The sequence below is a fragment of the Anabrus simplex genome, chromosome 3, assembly GCF_040414725.1.
Source record: "Anabrus simplex isolate iqAnaSimp1 chromosome 3, ASM4041472v1, whole genome shotgun sequence".
Taxonomy (NCBI): Eukaryota; Metazoa; Arthropoda; class Insecta; order Orthoptera; family Tettigoniidae; genus Anabrus; species Anabrus simplex.
Genome location: NC_090267.1, coordinates 246066513 through 246085785, shown reverse-complemented (window position 1 = coordinate 246085785; position 19273 = coordinate 246066513). Strand labels below are relative to the sequence as shown.

The 19273-nt window shown below is 35.8% G+C and overlaps 1 protein-coding gene across 2 annotated transcripts in view; it reads right to left on the bottom strand.

The window, feature by feature from the left end:
- Positions 1–1033: 1033 nt before the first annotated feature.
- The window catches only part of shd (cytochrome P450 family 24 subfamily A member shade), a 250220-nt gene continuing 231980 nt past the window's right edge, over positions 1034–19273 (bottom strand). For both annotated transcript variants that reach the window (XM_067142949.2, XM_067142950.2), the window contains exons 10-11: positions 18438–18644; positions 1034–7969 (exon numbers count right to left, since the gene is read on the bottom strand). In XM_067142949.2, coding sequence (XP_066999050.1) covers positions 7862–7969; positions 18438–18644 — 315 coding nt within the window. In that variant the 3' untranslated portion in view covers positions 1034–7861. The remainder of the gene's footprint in view (positions 7970–18437; positions 18645–19273) is intronic.

The window sequence follows — 19273 nt, the reverse complement described above, 5'->3', positions numbered from 1 at the left end:
GCTTTGCAGTCCTCCCAGTACTTCTTCAGACGCTCCGATCTTCATGCCCTTTCCTCGGTTGAAAATATGCGTGTTGTTGGTTCGTTTCATGTAAGGGTAAAGCGAAGGTTTGTATTCTCAAGTTTTGTATTAAATTTTATCTTATTTGTGGTGTCTTCTGTTGTAAAGCCTATTTACTTCAGATCCTCTCTTACTTATCTTTTACCATTAGAAAGTTTCTTTCTTTCAACTAATTATAGGCTCTCTATAATTATACTAACTTACAAGAGAAACAGGTAGACCCTTAAAAGTGAATACGACACCTGAACTGTAAGTCCTATTAAAAATAATAGAACCCATGAAGTATACTAAGAATTCAATATACTACCAAAAGAAAAGGAGAATGTGGAACAAGCCAAAGAAAAGGTTTATCTGGGTCCCTTAATGCCTAATGTTCCGTGGTTAATTGATGTAGAGACTGAATAGAGAGATGAATAATTTTTTGTTATTTGTTGAGAAGAAACATGGCAAGAACATTCTTACAGAGCTAGTTGGCTATGTGGTTCAGTTCATGTAGCCGAGAACTTGCATTCGAGAAAGAGAGTGGGTTTGAAATACACAATAGGCAGCCCTGAAGGAGGTTTCTCATGGTTTTGCCATTTTCACACCAGTCAAATACTGGGGCTGTACCTTAAAGCCAGAGCCTTCCCTTCCCAGCTCTAGGCATCTTCTATCCCATTGTTGCCAAAAGACCTATTTGAGTTGGTACAACATTAAAACACTTGCAAAGAAAAACAGAGTTTGATCCGAGTTATTATTGGACTGTTTACTGTTGTTACTGGTAGTGTTCAAATCAGATTTCAAATTCAGACTTCAGTGCAGATGGAGCTGCATGTAGGCCTACTGCTAGTTTTCAATATTTTGCAAAGAATTTGGCTTTGTATTATATGAACAGACAACTGACTCTTGGTCTCATTTCGTGTGGTATAAACCTAGCGGGTTGTTATGTCAGATTAATCTGGAAATTAAAACATGAATCAAAAGTCCTTGTGAATAAATATAATAGTACTATTTATTAGTTTTACTACCATGCCTAATGAAGTGATATAAATACATATATGATATCTTATATGAAAATAAATTGGAAAACATTTACATATGACCTTTATGAATGGTAATACATGACATGTTCAGAAAACTCAAATGTGAACACATAAATCTGAGTATTTGACTAACAACAAACTACTGTACTTTCAATAGTTTCCCTGATCAACATATATCACCAAATTATAGTAAATCATTGTCAGTACTTACGACTGAAGGTAAACTTACTACTAGTGATAACGAACATTTATAATTCTTTTAAATGATGGGTAATATGCATCAAAGTAATGAATCAGTTGGGTTTATATATTAATTTTCACACCAAAATTGCATAGGGAATTTGATAAAAGATGTATGCAATAATGTTAAGTGAACACAAGTAAGACCTACAATAGTAAGAATGATTCATTATTCCTGAGTCCTACTTTCAGCACTTTGGTTTTGCATAGCAAAACACTAAACAAGTGTGCAATCAGTGATAACAAAGAACTTGCATTTCAATTTAGATGTACAAGAGCAGAACACTAAATTTTGACAATTACCTAAAAAGCATACTGTAATATATTAAACCAGGTCCTCTACTAGAAGAAATAGGTACGGTAATTATTATTTATCTTATATGGATAATTACATATAGAACACTTGTTTAGCTAAGTTGTTGGTGTTGAGAGTAAGACTACAGGAATGAATTGTATGGATAATAATCAGGTACACATTGTAGATTGACTATTTACAACTTTCTGCAACAGTAAAAAGTACAGTTAGAAGAGCCATTTCCATTAATTGAAACCAGTGTCATTTACAAAAAGAAGAAAAATGTTCCAAAAGAGGAACAAACTTCAATAGTTTTGCATCAAACTCAGCACCATAGTATTCATGTTACTTTGTTAAGGAGAAATGGAACATTTCTGGTAGTTTACAAGGATTTCTTTCAGTCTTTGTAAAAGAGTAACTCAGCTAGCTATGCTCTCAACATATGCTGCAGGCTTTATCAAGTCCCCAGAGTTATTTGGTATAACATCAGCATATTCATATTTTAACCTGTCTGGTTATATATCAAACATCAAGACAGGTTTGGGTTTTTACCAGCTTTTAAATAATTGGACTTTAAATGAAATAAAGTTGATAGTAGGAATAGCACTGTAGCATAGTTAACTTCCACATGATTGAGTATGAAACAGAATTACCCTCACATGACACCAAACTTTTAGTTCAGGAATGTGATATGTAAGAGTAATCAATATCATTTTTAAGAGGAATACTTCTTAAGTAACAATTAAGAAATGTAAGAAAAAGAAATAAAAACTAACTTCCACAAATCTTTAAAATCATTTCAAATCACATTAAAATAAAAATACGAAGAAGCAGAAGAAGAAAATCTGAATAAGATTAGCCTACATATTATCTTGGAAATGGCTGAATAATGTTTGGCAGGTCCAAATGCATATAAATAGCACTAATTCATATAAAAGAATCACATTGATTCTTCATCAATGAAGTCTACATACAGTCAATATTGTGAACATTATGATACTTTGTCATAATATAGAAAACTGAACATTTTCCAAGGTACAGTATAAAGTCATTTGTCACATTTTTTAGCATTGTCTACATTTCATCTATAATTCAGTACGTCTTCTAAAAATCCTTTGCTGGATTGACTGTGCAGGTAATATTGTACAAAGTGTGGAACTGTACTTGAGCTCCTGCATAAATTTTTCGAGAACTGGAAGTATTGTACTTCAATCAAGTCATGATCTCAATACTCAAACCAGCAACTAGTTCTGTTGTCACAATTATTCTATTTCCACAAGATAGACTGCAGTCCTTTTAAGCAGGAAAGGTCAATCCAGCCTGTCTTGAGTAATTCTTTTGTATTGTAGGTGAATTTTAGACATTCTTCAAATATGTAACCACAGCCTAACAGCTGAGGAAGTGACATTCTTTTTATTCAATACCAGCAATTAAAATCTACAGTAGTAGTTACTATGCTATTTAGTATTGTTGCCTACTGCAGCTGTATGAAAAGAGTTTACATCAAGCTTATCCCAGACATGTGGGAACAAGAGGACTCTGTAAGATGAGAGGTAGGGGGCAGTTAGTTAAACCAGTGCTATGTCTGACAATTTAACATTTATGCTGTCTTTAATTTGTAGAATTATGGATTTGGCAGGTTGGTAGTTCTTGCCTCCATAGAGGACTGTCAAGCCTCATTTCCATTTTCTGTTTATCTAACACTATTATAATACCCGTACTATGTAAGGTGAGAGAATATTCACTCTGACATTATGAATCTCAGATTCTTCCCTGAAAATATACTTGTAGTGTCACTGGTCACATGATGTTGCTACAAGCATTAGGACTAAGTACTGTTGTCAAAATCAATTCATACAATATTAAATATATTCAAAATATAGGATATATGAATATGCTGTGTAACTTAGACATCTCCTGGGGAGAGATCATATCCCGCAATAATCCTCCAACTTCTAAAGAGTCACATATTGCAAAGGTTAAAGATTTACTTACTAGGTGACAACAAATTTTACATGTACCAGTACAGTTTAAACTAGGTACAGTAAATTCTGGACATTGACAAAATTCTGTCCGAAATCCCTCTAGAGAATATAAGACTATTTCACATGTAGTGTGTAATAATTTTGTTGTGATACTTGAGATTAAAAATAACAGGAATAGAAACATCTTTTAAAATGTACTACAGACATTAATTACCTTGGCGAACTAAAAGTACTGAGGTGATTGGGAATTAAACTTCAGCCTCTTATGTTCTGATGCAGCATATTTACATCCTGAAATTTGTTGATAGGGAGGAGAGTGGGTGAAAGGTGAGACATTCTACATCACATGAGACTGTTAAATTCCATTTTTTGGACAAGATTCTCTCACTAGCTCTTTTAGCTCAGTTTCTGTCTAAAATTTATATGGTGTATACTGTAAGCAAAACTTGCTGGATTACAGTGGATAAGAATTACATGAACACAGCCAGTCAAAGATGCAAACAAGGAATAATATCCCAAAATCTACACACAACATATCAGGAATTATAATAAATTACGAGATTAGGTCTTGGTGTAGTATCATGAATTATTATTATTACTATTATTAACATACAGCATAAGGATTTTAACAAGCTGGTTGGAGGGGAATAGTAGTCCCTATAGTTAAACCGATAACTTGTTAAGTGACTGCTGTCCATGTCCTCTCTAATTCATATTATTATGTGACAATTCAACCCCCATAAAACAATCACTTCTTACCAGAAGAATATTAAGTTATCACATAAATGATCTGGTTTCAACTTAGCAAGATTACAGATGGCTCCTCTAACAGTGCTATACACAGGTACAAAATATATAAATTACTTCATGGCAATGGTCCATAGTTTATAAGTGTAACACACCTAACTCCATCACTTGATAAAGCGTATAAAATTAACATTCACTGACGTCTGAAATTAAGAATATACCATTCTTTCATTGCAGCTTGAATGACCTCTCAAATCAGATAATTTTCTTCAAAAATATTATATAAAATTGAAAACTGACATAGGGGCACCCCATGTCAGTAACTAAATTAATAAATAAATAAATATTACAATTGGACAAGGAAACTTACTTCTTCTGCTGTGGTATTTTAAGTCAAGTTTTATAGAAACAAAAGGACTTGCCTCAGCCAATATCAGATTAAGTTTTTCAAATAAATGGTATAACTTTAATACATGCTTCTAGTATACTACAGTCTTACATTAATAATTTGGTATGAATTCTGCTAACTTGCATTTTTATATTCTCCAAATATAAAAACTGCTTCAAGAGGAAATATTTCAAAGAACCACCATAGAAAGAACATATAGAAGGAAAACTGCTGTCAGGGAACTGCATCAGGGAATGTAGCAGAGATAATGCAGCGAGTTCAAGTCTGTATGGCAAAAGATAAAAATATCCTTGCTCTGTTTTCAGTAGGTTCAGTGTTAAGATTCGTGTTCTGATGCCATTTCCAACTTGTGTACCTCAGGTTAAATCCTGTTGGACTTATAATTCAAGTGCAAGTGCTCTTATCCCAGCAATCAATAGTATGATGACCATGCTTGTGATGAAAAGAACTTCAATCAGAGAATTCATTTACCTGAACTAGTAAAATCTATATATTTTATTGTTTCTTGTTATCACTACAGTAAGTATAATTCAAGAATCTACTTCTTTTTAATAAAATACCATCTTGAACATATTACATTAACTAAATCTCAAAATTTGTTCCTAAGGAATACACTTTCTCTCACTTCCATTTATTCTCTATATGGTGGTTCAAGGTGAAGCTTCCATTACCTATGGAAGGTTGTCACTCATGCTGATGCATTTAGAAGAATATCCATTCATTAACAATAATATTTCTCTTCTATTCTTTACCTAAGTAATTTCTGAATGCTACAATGGGAAAGAATGGCAACAACTTAGCATTTGACCAAACTTTGGTCAATTTTCCAACTTCCACTGCTCCACAGAAAAACAACCCTTCAGCTCTTCATTTAACCTCTAATACTCTCGATTAGACAACACAAGATGTAACAAAATTATAGTATATATGTTGTGATCTTTCAAAAATTCATCCCAGTTAAAATCCACATCGTTGATTTCTTTACAGAGGACAGAGTTTGAGAGGAAAGGTACAGAAGCCATACTTCCAAAAAGCAATAAAGTTATTACACAGTTATTACAGTTTATGTCTGGTCATAAATTAATGATAGAAACATCACAAATACTTTGTTTTCCATTGAACTACCAAATAAATTAAAGAAAGGATATAAAAATGATTTACTAGAGCAACTGTGTACGCTAGGAATAGATTTGCATTCAGATAATTATGAGAGCTGGATAAGCATGTGTGTTTAAATTGAATTTGAATGTCATGTTGTTCAATTCTCTCCAATATCTATACCACTGTTATTTTGTAAGCATAAAATATTTATGTTTCCTACATTATTTTATGTTTTAATTGAATAATACTTATGGCCTATTTAGGAAATGAATGAACAAAGGCAGAATACAGACAACCTAAGCAAGTTGGAAATAGGAAATATAAGACAAAGAATGATTTTACTTTGTAATAAGGATTTGCTGTGGAACTGCATAGTTTGCAATTACATGTGGAGAACAGAATTTGTAGAAGATTTAGGTACGTAAAAACAGCATACAAACAAATAACTATTTTATTGTAATGGTTCTTAGGCTTGCTGTAAGCAGAGGGAAGTTCTAATGAACTTGACTGCTCACCGAATGTATCGCCCACCTCCGTAGTGTATCGGTTAACACCATTAGCTGCTCTCCTCTGAGGCCCGGGTTTGACTCCCAGTACTGCCAGAGATTAAGAATGGCAGGAGGGCTGGTGTATGGTTAAAATGGTTCATGCAGCTCACCTACATTAGCAGTGTGCCTGAAAAGAGCTGCACTACTTCGGTATGAGGACGCAAGTTTACTTTACCGTCCAGGCTGGACTGTCAGGCATTTAGCAGATTTCCTCTGTTGAGTGGAGTATATGGCACACTGTTACTACCCGTATGTTAAAGTTTCAAAATACTTAGTCAACGAATATAAAAATTATTACTTCTTAAAAATATGTAATACTGTATGCAACTAAAGTAGCACACTCATTTAATTTACAATTGGAAATGTTAACATTGTATGCCTAATTGACACCAATTCAAAATTTTAATTTATATGGTATTTTTCAGTTATATAAAACAAAGTTCCATATACTGGAATAACTAAAAGGCAATACCGGTATTAAATGTCATACGCCAAGTATTGGTTTATTTGTTTGAGATGTCCAGGATATGTATGGGTATGCCTGTAAACTGGGTGAGTTTTGTGCTTAATTAATCATGAGTAATTATACATATTATATATAGGATGTTAACATTTCTGTTCAATTTATTTATTTATTTATTTTTCTCTACCTTAATGCTCTATAATATGTGCCATAGCCACAATCCGTAACTCGACAAAGAAAGGAGAGATTGATAAAAATATTGGCGAATACATTAGACACGTGTCTTAATGAAGGAAAAATAAGAAAAGAAAGAAAATAATATTCTTCAACAGCCATTAGATGATTTTTCATCCTCAGGAACAGTTTACTTCAGTTGAAATATGTAAATGAATACAATGAATATTTAGCATGGCAATGTAGCAGATGTTCCATATAATTTGGTATTCTTTTTGCTTTTGGTCCAAATGCTCTCCCCTGCCAACTGTTCAAAGATCACAACATATACCATCCTACCTTATGCAAAGAACTAAACATGTAATTTCCTGGCTTCCCCAATTTATGGGTTTATCGGTACATTTGATAGGAACTTTCATTAAAATATGCAAAATGGTCATTTGTGACAATGACCATTTTAATTTGTAAATTGACAGATGTACAGAAGGCAATTCAGGGCCAAGGTCAATAGATTCAAAACAATCTAATAAATAAAATATAAATTCTTGAATGAATCTTGTTAAAAAAAAAAATCAGTGGTCTCTTCATACAGTGGAACAGCCAAGTAAAGATACATAAAACAAAAGGTGCCTGCTACTCAACAAGGCATTTCTAAGGATTGATGGATGTTCTTCCATCATTTTGTCTTCTGTTAAACGTTTCTTCATAAAAATATGAATAGATATTTAGCACCAAAGTGCCATGAGATGGACTGGTTCATGAGAAGTTCATGACAGAATCGTTGCTTGCTACGTAAAAAAGTCGCATGATGAAGTTCTTATTGCCTGTCTCGAAGAATTAAGTTCACCGGACTGGCTGGAACCATAAGGAACTCAAACTGCATTTCCATCTCACCTTCGTATTCTATGTGGAACTCGCACACCATCTGAAAGAAAGATAAAAATACTTGTCAAATACATGCGCCAGTTCTGTTCATCATCATCATCATCATCATCATTTATAACTTCTTTGTAACATGATGGCAAACATAATTGGCAGTCATATGAATTTTAGGGAGAATTGGAGGGATATGTATAGGTACTTTAAGGCACAAAGAGGCTACAGAAAAGCCCTTCTAGAGATCATTAAGGACAAAGAGAGTGAGGACTTAGAGAAGGCAGCAGTATTCAGTCAGCAGTATGTAATGGTAGCTATATATAAGGAAAATATCCAGGTAGAGGATGTTACAAATACTGAAATTTACGAGGTGTATGACTAAGTCTTCTCCAGTTTCTCTAAGTGAACAGTACACAGTGTATGAATTTGATACATATGTCAGTTTGTTCGTCGTTTCGGCAGCCCTGAAAATGGTTTTCCGTGGTTTTCCATTTTTCACACCAGGCAAATGCTGGGGCTGTACCTTAATTAAGGCCACGGCCGCTTCCTTCCCACTCCTAGCCCTTTCCTGTCCCATTGTCGCCGTAAGACCTATCTGTGTCGGTGCAATGTAAAACAACTGGCAAAGTTTGTTCGTCTGACATTCCTACCAACACACACAAGTTGAGTCCTCCAATCATTAGTGTCTGTATTGTATCGTTCAGTAATCATGTCAACGTTTGTGCCTGCAAAAAGAACATTTGCGGCATGCATTGCTTTTCTTATTTAATCAAAAGAAATAAGCTGCAGAAAGTCGTAATTTGCTGGTCGAAACATATGGTGAACATGCTCCATCGATTAGAACATGTGAGACATGGTTTCAACAGTTTAAACGTGATGATTTCAATGTGAAAGGTAGTGCGCATTCTGGTAGACTACAAAAGTGCAAAGACGAGCAATTGCAGGCGTTACTGGATGATGACCCAACTCAAACTCAACAGCAATTGGCACAAGCATTAAATGTTTTAAATGTTGTCACAAGAAACAATCATCAGATGTTTACAAGCTATGGGAAAGATCAGTAAACTCGGTAAATGGGTCCCACATGATTTGAATGAATGGCAAATGGAAAATTGCATAGTTTCTTGTGAAATGCTGCTTCAATGCCATGAAAGAAAATCATTTCTGTACCGAATTGTGTCGGGTGACGAAAAATGGATTTATTTTGGAAACCCAAAGCGGAGAAAAGTGGCTATCACCAAGGCCAAATCACTTCGGCAAGAAGACCATGCTTTGTGTCTGGTGGGACCAGAGCAGTATTGTGTATTATGAACTCTTGAAGCCCGGAAAAACCATTAATGCACAACGCTATCACTAACAAATGATTAATTTAAATCACGCATTGATCGAAAGACGGCTGGAATGGGCCAGAAGACATGGCAAAGTGATTTTGTTACACAACAATGCACAGTCTCACATGGCAAAACCAGTTCTTGAAATTGCTTGGATGGGACATCCTTCTGTACCCACCGTACTCCCCCAACCTAGCGCCATTTGACTATCACCTCTTCACATCCCTCGAGGAAGTTGGAAAATGGCTTGACTAATGGTTTGCTGCAAAAGATAAGCAGTCTTTCTGGCAGGGTATTCATAACTTCCCTGAAAGATGAGTGAACAATGTGTAAGCCAATGGCCAATATTTTGAATAAACAAAAAATTAATTTCCCTTGAAATTGTGTTTTCTTTACCACAAAAAAAAATGGCAAAAATGTATTTATACACCTGGTACCTATGATGATAAGGTTATTTACAAAGAGGTACAAAATTTGAAAGCTAGAAAAGCAGCTGGGATTGACAAAATTTCTGGGAATATACTAAAGGCAACGGTTTTGGATAGTACCATACCTGAAATATTTATTTGATTACCATTTGTATGAATGATCTATACCAAATGAATTGAGAGTTCCAGCATACAAATCGAAGAGTGATAAACATTAACTAAATAATTATAGGCCAGTCAGCTTGGCAAGTGTTACATGCAAGTCTAAAAAAAAATTATTTCTGATTATATTAGACATGTTTGCAAAATTACTAATTAGCAAGCAAGTTGGCCATGCGGTTAGGGGCGTGCAGCTGTGAGGTTACTTTCAGGAGATAGTGAGCTCAAACCCCATTGTCAGCAGCCTTGAAGATGGTTTTCTGTGGTTTCCCCATTTTCACACCAGACAAAATCTGAGGCTGCACCTTAATTAAGGTCACAGCTGCTTCCTTCACACTCCTAGCCCTTCCCCATCCCATCATTGCCATAAGACCTATCTGTGTCAGTGCGACGTAAAGCAACTTGTAAGAAAAGAAAAAAAATGGTTTGATAGAAGGCAATTTGGGTTTTGGAAAGTTATTCCAGTGATGCTCAACTTGTAAAATCCCAGCAAGATATAGCAGATATGTTATATTCAGGTGGTCAAATGGATTGTATCGCTATTAACCTATCCACGACTTTTGATAGGGTAGATCATGGAAGACTAATGTTGAAAATGAGGGCTACAGGACTAGACAAAAGAGTAGATGAATCTTTGGCTAAATTTCTAGAAAACGGAACTCCGGGAATTAATTGTAGGTGAATCATTATCCAATCCTGTAATGATTAAGAGGGGTGTCCCGCAGGGCAGTATTATTGAACCTTTATGTGTTCTTATGTAAATAAATTATATGAGTAAAGAACTAGAATCAAAGATAGGCTGTTTCCAGATGATGTTATACTGTATAGATAATAAATAAGTTACAGTACAGTATTGTGAACAACTGGAAAAGGACCTCAATAATGTTGCGAGATGTACAGCAGACATTGGTATGATGGTAAACTGGCTGAAAAGTCAGGTGACATGTTTCACCAAGAGGAAAGCCCTCTCACTTTAATTACTATGTTGAAGGGGTGAAAATGTCTCATGGGGATCACTAAGTATTTAGGTGTTAATCGAGGAAAGATCCTCATTGGGGTAATCACAGGGTATGTGAATGAATCATATCCATAAAATTTCATTATAACATTTGCCCTAAATGGAATATAATAATTGCTTTTATGCAAATTAAGAGTAAAATAAGCAGTAAATTAATAAATACAGTTATTACTAGAAAAAGAGAATTAGAGTTGGCGAAGCTTTATCTGACCCTGTAATAATTAAGAGGGGAATTCCTCAAGGCAGTATTATTGGACCTTTATGTTTTCTTATATATATCAATGATCTGTGTAAAGAAGTGGAATCAGAGATAAGGCTCTTTGCAGATGATGTTATTCTGTACAGAGTAATAAATAAGTTACAAGATTGTGAGCGGCTGCAGGGTGACCTCGATAGTGTTGTGAGATGGACGGTGGACAATGGTATGATGATAATAAACGGGGTTAAAAGGTTGTGAGTTTCACAAATAGGAAAAGTCCTCTCAGTTTTAATTACTGCATTGATGGGGTGAAAATTCCTTTTGGGGATCATTGTAAGCACCTAGGCGTTAATATAAGAAAAGATCTTCATTAGGGTAATCACATAAATATGATTGTTAATAAAGGGTACAGATCTCTGCACATGGTTATGAGGGTATTTAGGGGTTGTAGTAAGGATGTAAAGGAGAGGGCATATAAGTCTCTGGTAAGACCCCAACTAGAGTATGGTTCCAGTGTATGGGACCCTCACCAGGATTACTTGATTCAAGAACTGGAAAAAATCCAAAGAAAAGCAGCTCGATTTGTTCTGGGTGATTTCTGACAAAAGAGTAGCGTTACAAAAATGTTGCAAAGTTTGGGCTGGGAAGATTTGGGAGAAAGGAGACGAGCTGCTTGATTAAATGGTATGTATACCAATATAAATGGTCCGTTATTGGACATTATAAATTTTCCAGCTAGTAACTCATTCCTGGTTGCCAGAGTTTCGCCCTTCTGCCACCTGGGCGACTGCCCTAAATGCAGATCAGTAGTGACTGATTGATTGATTGATAGATAATATACATACATACTTTGCTATATTACGAGTATGAATTCTAATACGTCATAGTGCTTGAGTATATCTTTTGTTCACCTAACACTTTGCTCATTTAACTTTTTTGAACTGCTTTGTTTTGCTTTGCTTTAATGTTAGTGGGGCAAGTTGTTGACTTGTACCCATTACTCATTAACCCATTGGCGCAGAGTCGCAGAATGTTCTGTGCTACTATGGATGTAAGGCAGAACCATGGAACTGTTCCATGTTCACGCATTTTGATGCAATTTAACCAATTCCACAATAGATGGAGATAGTTGTGACTCTGTAAATGTGTAAGTGATATCTCTTTTTATATTCTTTGTATACATATATCGATAATCGATGCTGGTTTGGTGCTATTTGATATTTTCAAGTGGTTAGTCTTTGACACAAGTAAACGAACATGGCAGCTCGTCGTCAGCTGAAAGAAAAATAAAATCTTTGCTTGAAATTGATGATAATTATAATTATTTCAATGAAAGTAACAGTGAAGTAAGTAGTACCAGTTCTAGTTCTGATGATGTCGAATTGGATAGTGCCATAAATGAAGAGGAGGAGGAGGAGCAAAGAGAAGATAAATATGACATACATGTGCCATGGGTACAAGACAATAACAAAATAAAACATATTTCATGTTCTGCAGTTTGTGGGTGAATGCTAGTGTGTTACGGAGGCTAGGAAATAATTCTACTGTTATTGACATTGTATCAGAATTTCAAGGTGATGAGAGTTTTTACATGATCACCATAGTAATCAACAACAATGCAAAGCATTTATTGGGTGATCATAACAGAAATAGACTGAAATCAGATACATTATGCCGTGACTGTACTGTTGACAAAATGAACGCCTATATTGCATTGTATATCCTTATGGGACAAGTAAAGAAACCGAATGTCAGGTCATACTGGAGTAAAGTGTAGGTTATTGAAACCCCAATTTTCAGTGCAACAACGTCCGACTCGTTGGCTGAACGGTCAGCATACTGGCCTTTGGTTCAGAGGGTTCCGGGTTTGATTCCCGGCCGGGTTGGGGATTTTAACCTTAATTGGTTAATTCCTATGGCACAGAGGCTGGGTGTATGTGTTGTCTTCATCATCATTTCATACTCATCACAACACGCAGGTCGCCTACGGGGAGTCAAATAAGAAAGACCTGCACCTTGGCGAGCCAAAACCGTCCTGGGATATCCCGGCACTAAAAGCCATACGACATTTCATTTCTTTTATTACATACTATCCACTTCATTCCATATTGATATTGTAATCAAGTTAACTGATGAAGAAGGTTCCACCTGATCGATACTTTCCTTTTTTATTATTTAACTTTTGGCTAAATTTTTGTCATTAAAACTTACAGTACATGTTTCGATTGCTTAGCAATCATCATCAGCTGGTTCACATAATGATTAGGTAAAAATAGCATAAAACAATTCCATAATTAAGATTAAAAATTATATTAGTAAGGAAGAATTTGAGCTTGCATCCAGGAGATAGTAGGTTCGAATCCCACTATCGGCAGCCCTGAAGATGGTTTTCCGTGGTTTCCCATTTTCACACCAGGCAAATGCTGGGGCTGTACCTTAATTAAGGCCATGGCTGCTTCCTTCCAACTCCTAGGCCTTTCCTATCCCATCGTCGCCATAAGACCTATCTGTGTCGGTGTGACGTAAATCCCCTAGCAAAAAAAAAAAAAAAGTAAGGAAGAATTAGGTGGTGGGGGAGGGGGGAATACATGAAGGGGTGGGGGGGGCAGTTGTTAGTTAAAGATTAAAAACTTATGCAAATTAAAAAACTATTTTTTTGAATTAAAAAGTCTTTGGTTTCATTCTATGTCACTGAACTGGTTATTTATTAAATTCGACGGTTTTTAGCATGATGCTCTTGCAAACTTGTCTTGGTTGTATAATGTTCCTTCTTTTGCTAGACCTCTCTTGTTTGTATCTCGTTACTGTCCGGTGGAGAAGATTATGTTTATTTTGGTTGAATTATTCTGGTTTCGTTAAGTTGGATAGTTTGGAGTACGACCCCTATCTAATTATTCGGTTATACAAATTCTATTCGGAAATCATTAAGTTGGGATGTTTGGTGTACAACCTGTAACCCTGTCCAATTTGTTCTAGTGCTAGTACACAAGGTTGAGGACGGCATGAAAACTTTTATTTGGAATCTCCTTTTAAAAATAAAGACCAGAACTGACAAAGAGGGTAAATTTTTAAAATAAAAGTTTCCATGACTGTAACATCTTCAGTTTTTGAGATATATGAATCCTCAAAAAGTTATTGAACCCTTTTCTCACCTTTCTTCACCCGCTTCAGAGGATTTTTCCAAAAGCAAAGATATACGTGTTTCCTTATTTTTAAAGGAGATTCCAAATGTCAATTTTTAAGTTTGTAACATCTTCAATATTTGATGTATAATTATCCACAAAAAGAAATTCAAGTTTACTTCTCTTCACCCAATTTTTGGATTTTTCTAAAACAAAAAAAATGTGTATTTTTAAAGGAGATTCCAAATACCAATTTTCATGTCTGTATCATCTTCAGTTTTTTATATACAAGTATCCATATAAAAATAATTTAACCCCTTTTTCAGTCCTTTTTACACCCCTGCACCCCCCCCCCCCCCACTGAAGTTTTTTCCAAAAACAAATATGTGTTACTTGTATTTTTAAGAGATATTAAAAATATCTATTTTCACATCATTAGCGTGTTAAGTTTTTGTTATATACTGTGTATATGCTCATTTCAGACATTCACTCCCATTTAGTTCAAATAGTGGACAAAAGCCACCACAAAAAGACACACATAAGCGATGGGTAACACAAATTCCTAGAGGTCGTAAAAAGAAAAAATATCCTATACGCAAAATTTATAGCTATAGATCCGTCAACTGAAACAATCTAAGAGTACACAAGATGTTGCAAGGATGTAATTAAAGTGAAAAGATTGCTAAAATGGTCATATTGTAATCATGTAAATTGAAAAGGGGATACTATTAAAGAAATGTGGAAGGCAGTAAACCAGATACTTGGTAGAGCTAATAACAAAAAATTCTTTTGTTTTCAGAAAATCCAATTAAGGGTGGGTAAATGAATTGAAAAATGAGTTTAATTCTTTGTATGATGATACTTATATCACAGAAACAAAGGATGTTATGGATGTGAAAATTTGTATTTGGATTCTCCTTTAAAAATAAACACGCATTTTTTGTTGGGTGGTGGAGGGAATCAACTTAAGGGGGGTCTAAAAGAAGTTGAATTCTTTTTATGAGCATACAAATAAGAAGTGGACTTAAAACAATACACCCCTAAGGGATTTTGACTGGGGGATGAAGAATGACAAAAATATACGTTTGTATGAAACTGTTTGAATTGATGAAATTAAAATGTCAAATGATATCCTAGGCATTAAATAACAGAAGGTTTGAAACAAATTTAACCCCTCAGAGAGTTAAATGGAGGTTAAGATCTGAAAAAACTATATATGTAGGTCGAGTCATAAGTCATGGCAACTATTGAGGACATTAGGAGTAGGCGGATGGAGTGTAGCGTGAATCGGTGACTTGGAAGTGGCTACTATTGCGGTAGGGAAGTTGTTAACGTGTTTATAATTAAATATTTTCATGAAATTTCTGGTATTTATATTAAAGGCAGTTAGAAAATTAGGGATTTGTTCAATTAATGGACTATTTATGTCGAGAACATTGTTTAGATTACTATTAACACGTTGGGTGCCACATGCCACCATATGGCGTCACGTTTGTCTTCAAATTTGAGATGGCACGATGCCATATGGAAGCACACCATTTTTGAAATCAGAGTTGGCGTAACGCCATATGGCGGCACAGTAAAGTTTCAGGCGATGCGCCGTAGATCATCAGCTGTTACATCTATGCATGTAAAATTGGTACTACGTGAAGAGCGAACTTCAGGGTCTATTCCAGCTATGTATTTTTACTGTATGCTACCATGTGGCGCCACAGTATTCTTCCGAAGTCACTGACGGGCCACGGGTCACTGGTGGAAGCGCACCAGGCATTGTTTATTTCTCGTTTACATACGTATTATCACTTAGTTTGTATAGTTGTGTAAAGTATAAAAAATGGAAGATATTGGTAATAATCTTACAAGGGGGCATTCCCTACTCGTCACCACCGATTTCACTCAAATTTATAGAACATGCAGGGCTTGGGGTTTCCCATGATTTTGGCATTTTGATTTTGTTTTCAACAGCCATTTCATAAGCTAACTTTCGACATTCGATTATTGGCAAACCATAAAACATTTTAGAGCATGTTATTAAATAAGATGAAAGACTAGCCTCTTCATTATCAGTGAAAATTTGATTGATTCTGTAATTTGGGGTCATACGAATAATTTCCCCAGGGTTATCTTTCCTTTTCTTGGCATATCTAGTCAGTGTCTGGAATGAAATTGTATTCTTTTGCAACAGATCTCAAACTCCTCCCTGCTGTAACTTGCTCAACAGCTGTGCTTATCGTCTCATTTGAAAATGTTCCTATCTGAGTCTTTCTCTTTGGATTTCACGGCATGTTGTTGAGATCTGCAACAATAGAAGCCGTTCAGAATACCTATTCTTGCCTACAGATTATTTAAGAAGCGACATTCAATAATAGTTGCATTACAATTTAACTCCTCTGTTTATGGGGAACAGTGAGACACCCGCTAATACTTGTCTCACTGTTCCCCATCAGCCATCGTCATATGTATTCCTAATTCCACCATAATCTACCTGCATGAACAGATTTAATGTTTCATGAAACCAAAGCTATAGATGGCCCTTTCTATTTGGAAAATTATTTCCAATATATTCTCGTCAGGAATAGAGATATGTACTACAGAAGACACCACGGAAAATATACTTTGCTCACCCCAAGAACACAGTGGATCACAAAAGCAAACTTGCAAGAAAGGCAGCCATTTGCAAACAGGATTATGGGTATGGGGTGTGTTTCAAAATGCTACCACAAAAACATCACTTCATAATTATTCTCTGGAAGCAGTTAATTTGAAATGTCTCACTGTTCCTCAGCCATATACCCTGGGCTCCACATAAGGGGCAGGTGCCAATTGGAAGGCTTGGTAGACTAGCAAAAAATAACTTTGATGAAATAATTAATCATTTTGCTACAGCAAAATCAAGAAAACTAGCAGCATTAATGAAAACTGAAGTACTGTATTTAAGATGTGTAGTTATGAAAGTTACCTTTGCTGGCTAGATGTAGTGTTTACATTGCACTATGTCTTCTGGTGTGGGCTAGAGCAATTTTCTTACTTTCATTGACCTGTCTCAGTCTCATCCTTGGCTTTGACAACACGAAAGTGACCGAGGTGTGAGCGATGCTAGTAATACCATTCTTTATGCAGCCAGTCCCTGTTATGAATGGTGTGAAAATGTCGCTCATAGGGTGGGTTGGTTGGTGCATACATTTCAGTGGACTTGGCAGACTGATGTGTGATGGCAACTTCTGGCTCAGCGAGGAAAGCAACGGGAAACTACCTCACTCCTCACTTCCCTAGTATGCCTCTTCAGTGATACCTAGGCTAAAGCTGTTGAGGATCAAGCCAGCCTTCGGGCTGAATACCAAATATACATACTTATAAAAGGTGTGTTGTAAAGTTTGAAATTTATAAGAATTTGTATTTTAAAATCAAATGCTATGCATTGTTTATATTACTTTACTACCAAACTCTAGATTTACATTTTTAAGCTACATCCTAATATTTTGAGGGGGTTGCCGAATCACACCTTGCACTGGGCACTATGTTCACTTAGTTATATCTGCTCACTCACCAATTTTCTCAAGACCAGTTAGAATTATGTTGCCTTGTTGAGAGTGAGCAGTACAAAAGAGCTTTCTGTTTCTGCTCCTGAAAATACAACTAAGAATGCTATATCCCTTTCAGACCGAGTACGCACAATTGTGCGGGTTCGTATTTTAGTTATCCCTGACCGTATTTGATGTTTTTTCGGCGCTACACCGGACTGCAGTGATTGTGCAGGACACGTGGCGTGTATTTCAATTGATTTTAGTATGCGCTTGACCGCCAGGGCGAAGGAAGAAGAGTTTAAAAAGCACAGTTGATCGGCGAGATGGCAGGAAGCAGTAGTGCCGAAAGTAAGTATTTATTTACTGCGTTTATATTAATCTAGAAGCTTTACTGAATACCGGAATATATTCAATGAAGTGTGTACTTTGGTTAGTGAACGTAAATTTTGAAGCTACACCATCGTACGTGATACGAGGTTTTGAATTTTGTTACGCACAATTGTGTGGGTCCTGTTTTTCGGATGTTAGTTTTTATTTTGTAAAATAAACTATTAATATGTATATTGAGGAGCATTTTAGTCAGTTCTTGACGTACAAACAAAAATTCACACCTCCAGTTTTCTTTCAGGTCTGAAAGGGATATCGTGAGGCACCTAAATTATTTCAAATACCGAGATGACACTGCTGATCATTTCTGTTTATATAAATCTGAAGTTTAGAAAAGAACTGTGCTCACCTTGGCAAGTATTGTATGCAGCATCTGGTCCACAAACCTCTTGCCTGGACAAACACGGCGTCCAAAGCCAAAGGGTTTCACGAGGGATGGGCTGAAATTTTTATAGCTGATCTCTCCAGGCATCCATCGCTCTGGGCAGAACTTCTTCGCATTGGTGAAGTTAGCTTCGTCCAAGCAAGCTAACCAGTTCTGGCACAACACTGGAGTCTGAAACATACATCACAATAGATTATAATTATGTTAATTAGTTGCTTTACCGAATGCTTTTCTTTTGGATTTGAAAATATAAAGTAATAAACTGGAGATATCAAAACAGTAACAAACCAAGGAGCAGGTTTCATAGTTCCTACCTAATTATTGATGTCCTTTCCAGGATGGAATTGCATGATACCATTATAAACACAAGAGAACAAGAAAATGGATGCAGAGCTCAAGAAATCCATTCCATTCATCAAGAATGCTAGTTTTCATTTTATGTTCCATACAAGGTCCTTCTTTAGAGTAACTAAAATTTTATATCTGAATTAATCAACTTAAAAATTAAATTAGGAAGAAACATTATGGATAGATGGAGGTAAAACAGCTCCGCTTGTTCGTTCATGTTAGAAGAATAAGTGAACACTACCTCGTACAGAGAGCTCTTGCCATCAAAGAGCCAAAGAGAGGAAGAGGGCGACCTAAGGCAACTGGAAACTAACTGCTGAGGCTACCTTAAGGAAAAGTGAAGTGCCATTAGATTTGGTGCAAGATTGTCGGGCATACTCTCTCCAAGTCAGACGAGCCGACCCTGAGTGAGCTCAGGAGTGCTTGTTTTATAGGTACATATATGGCCAGGA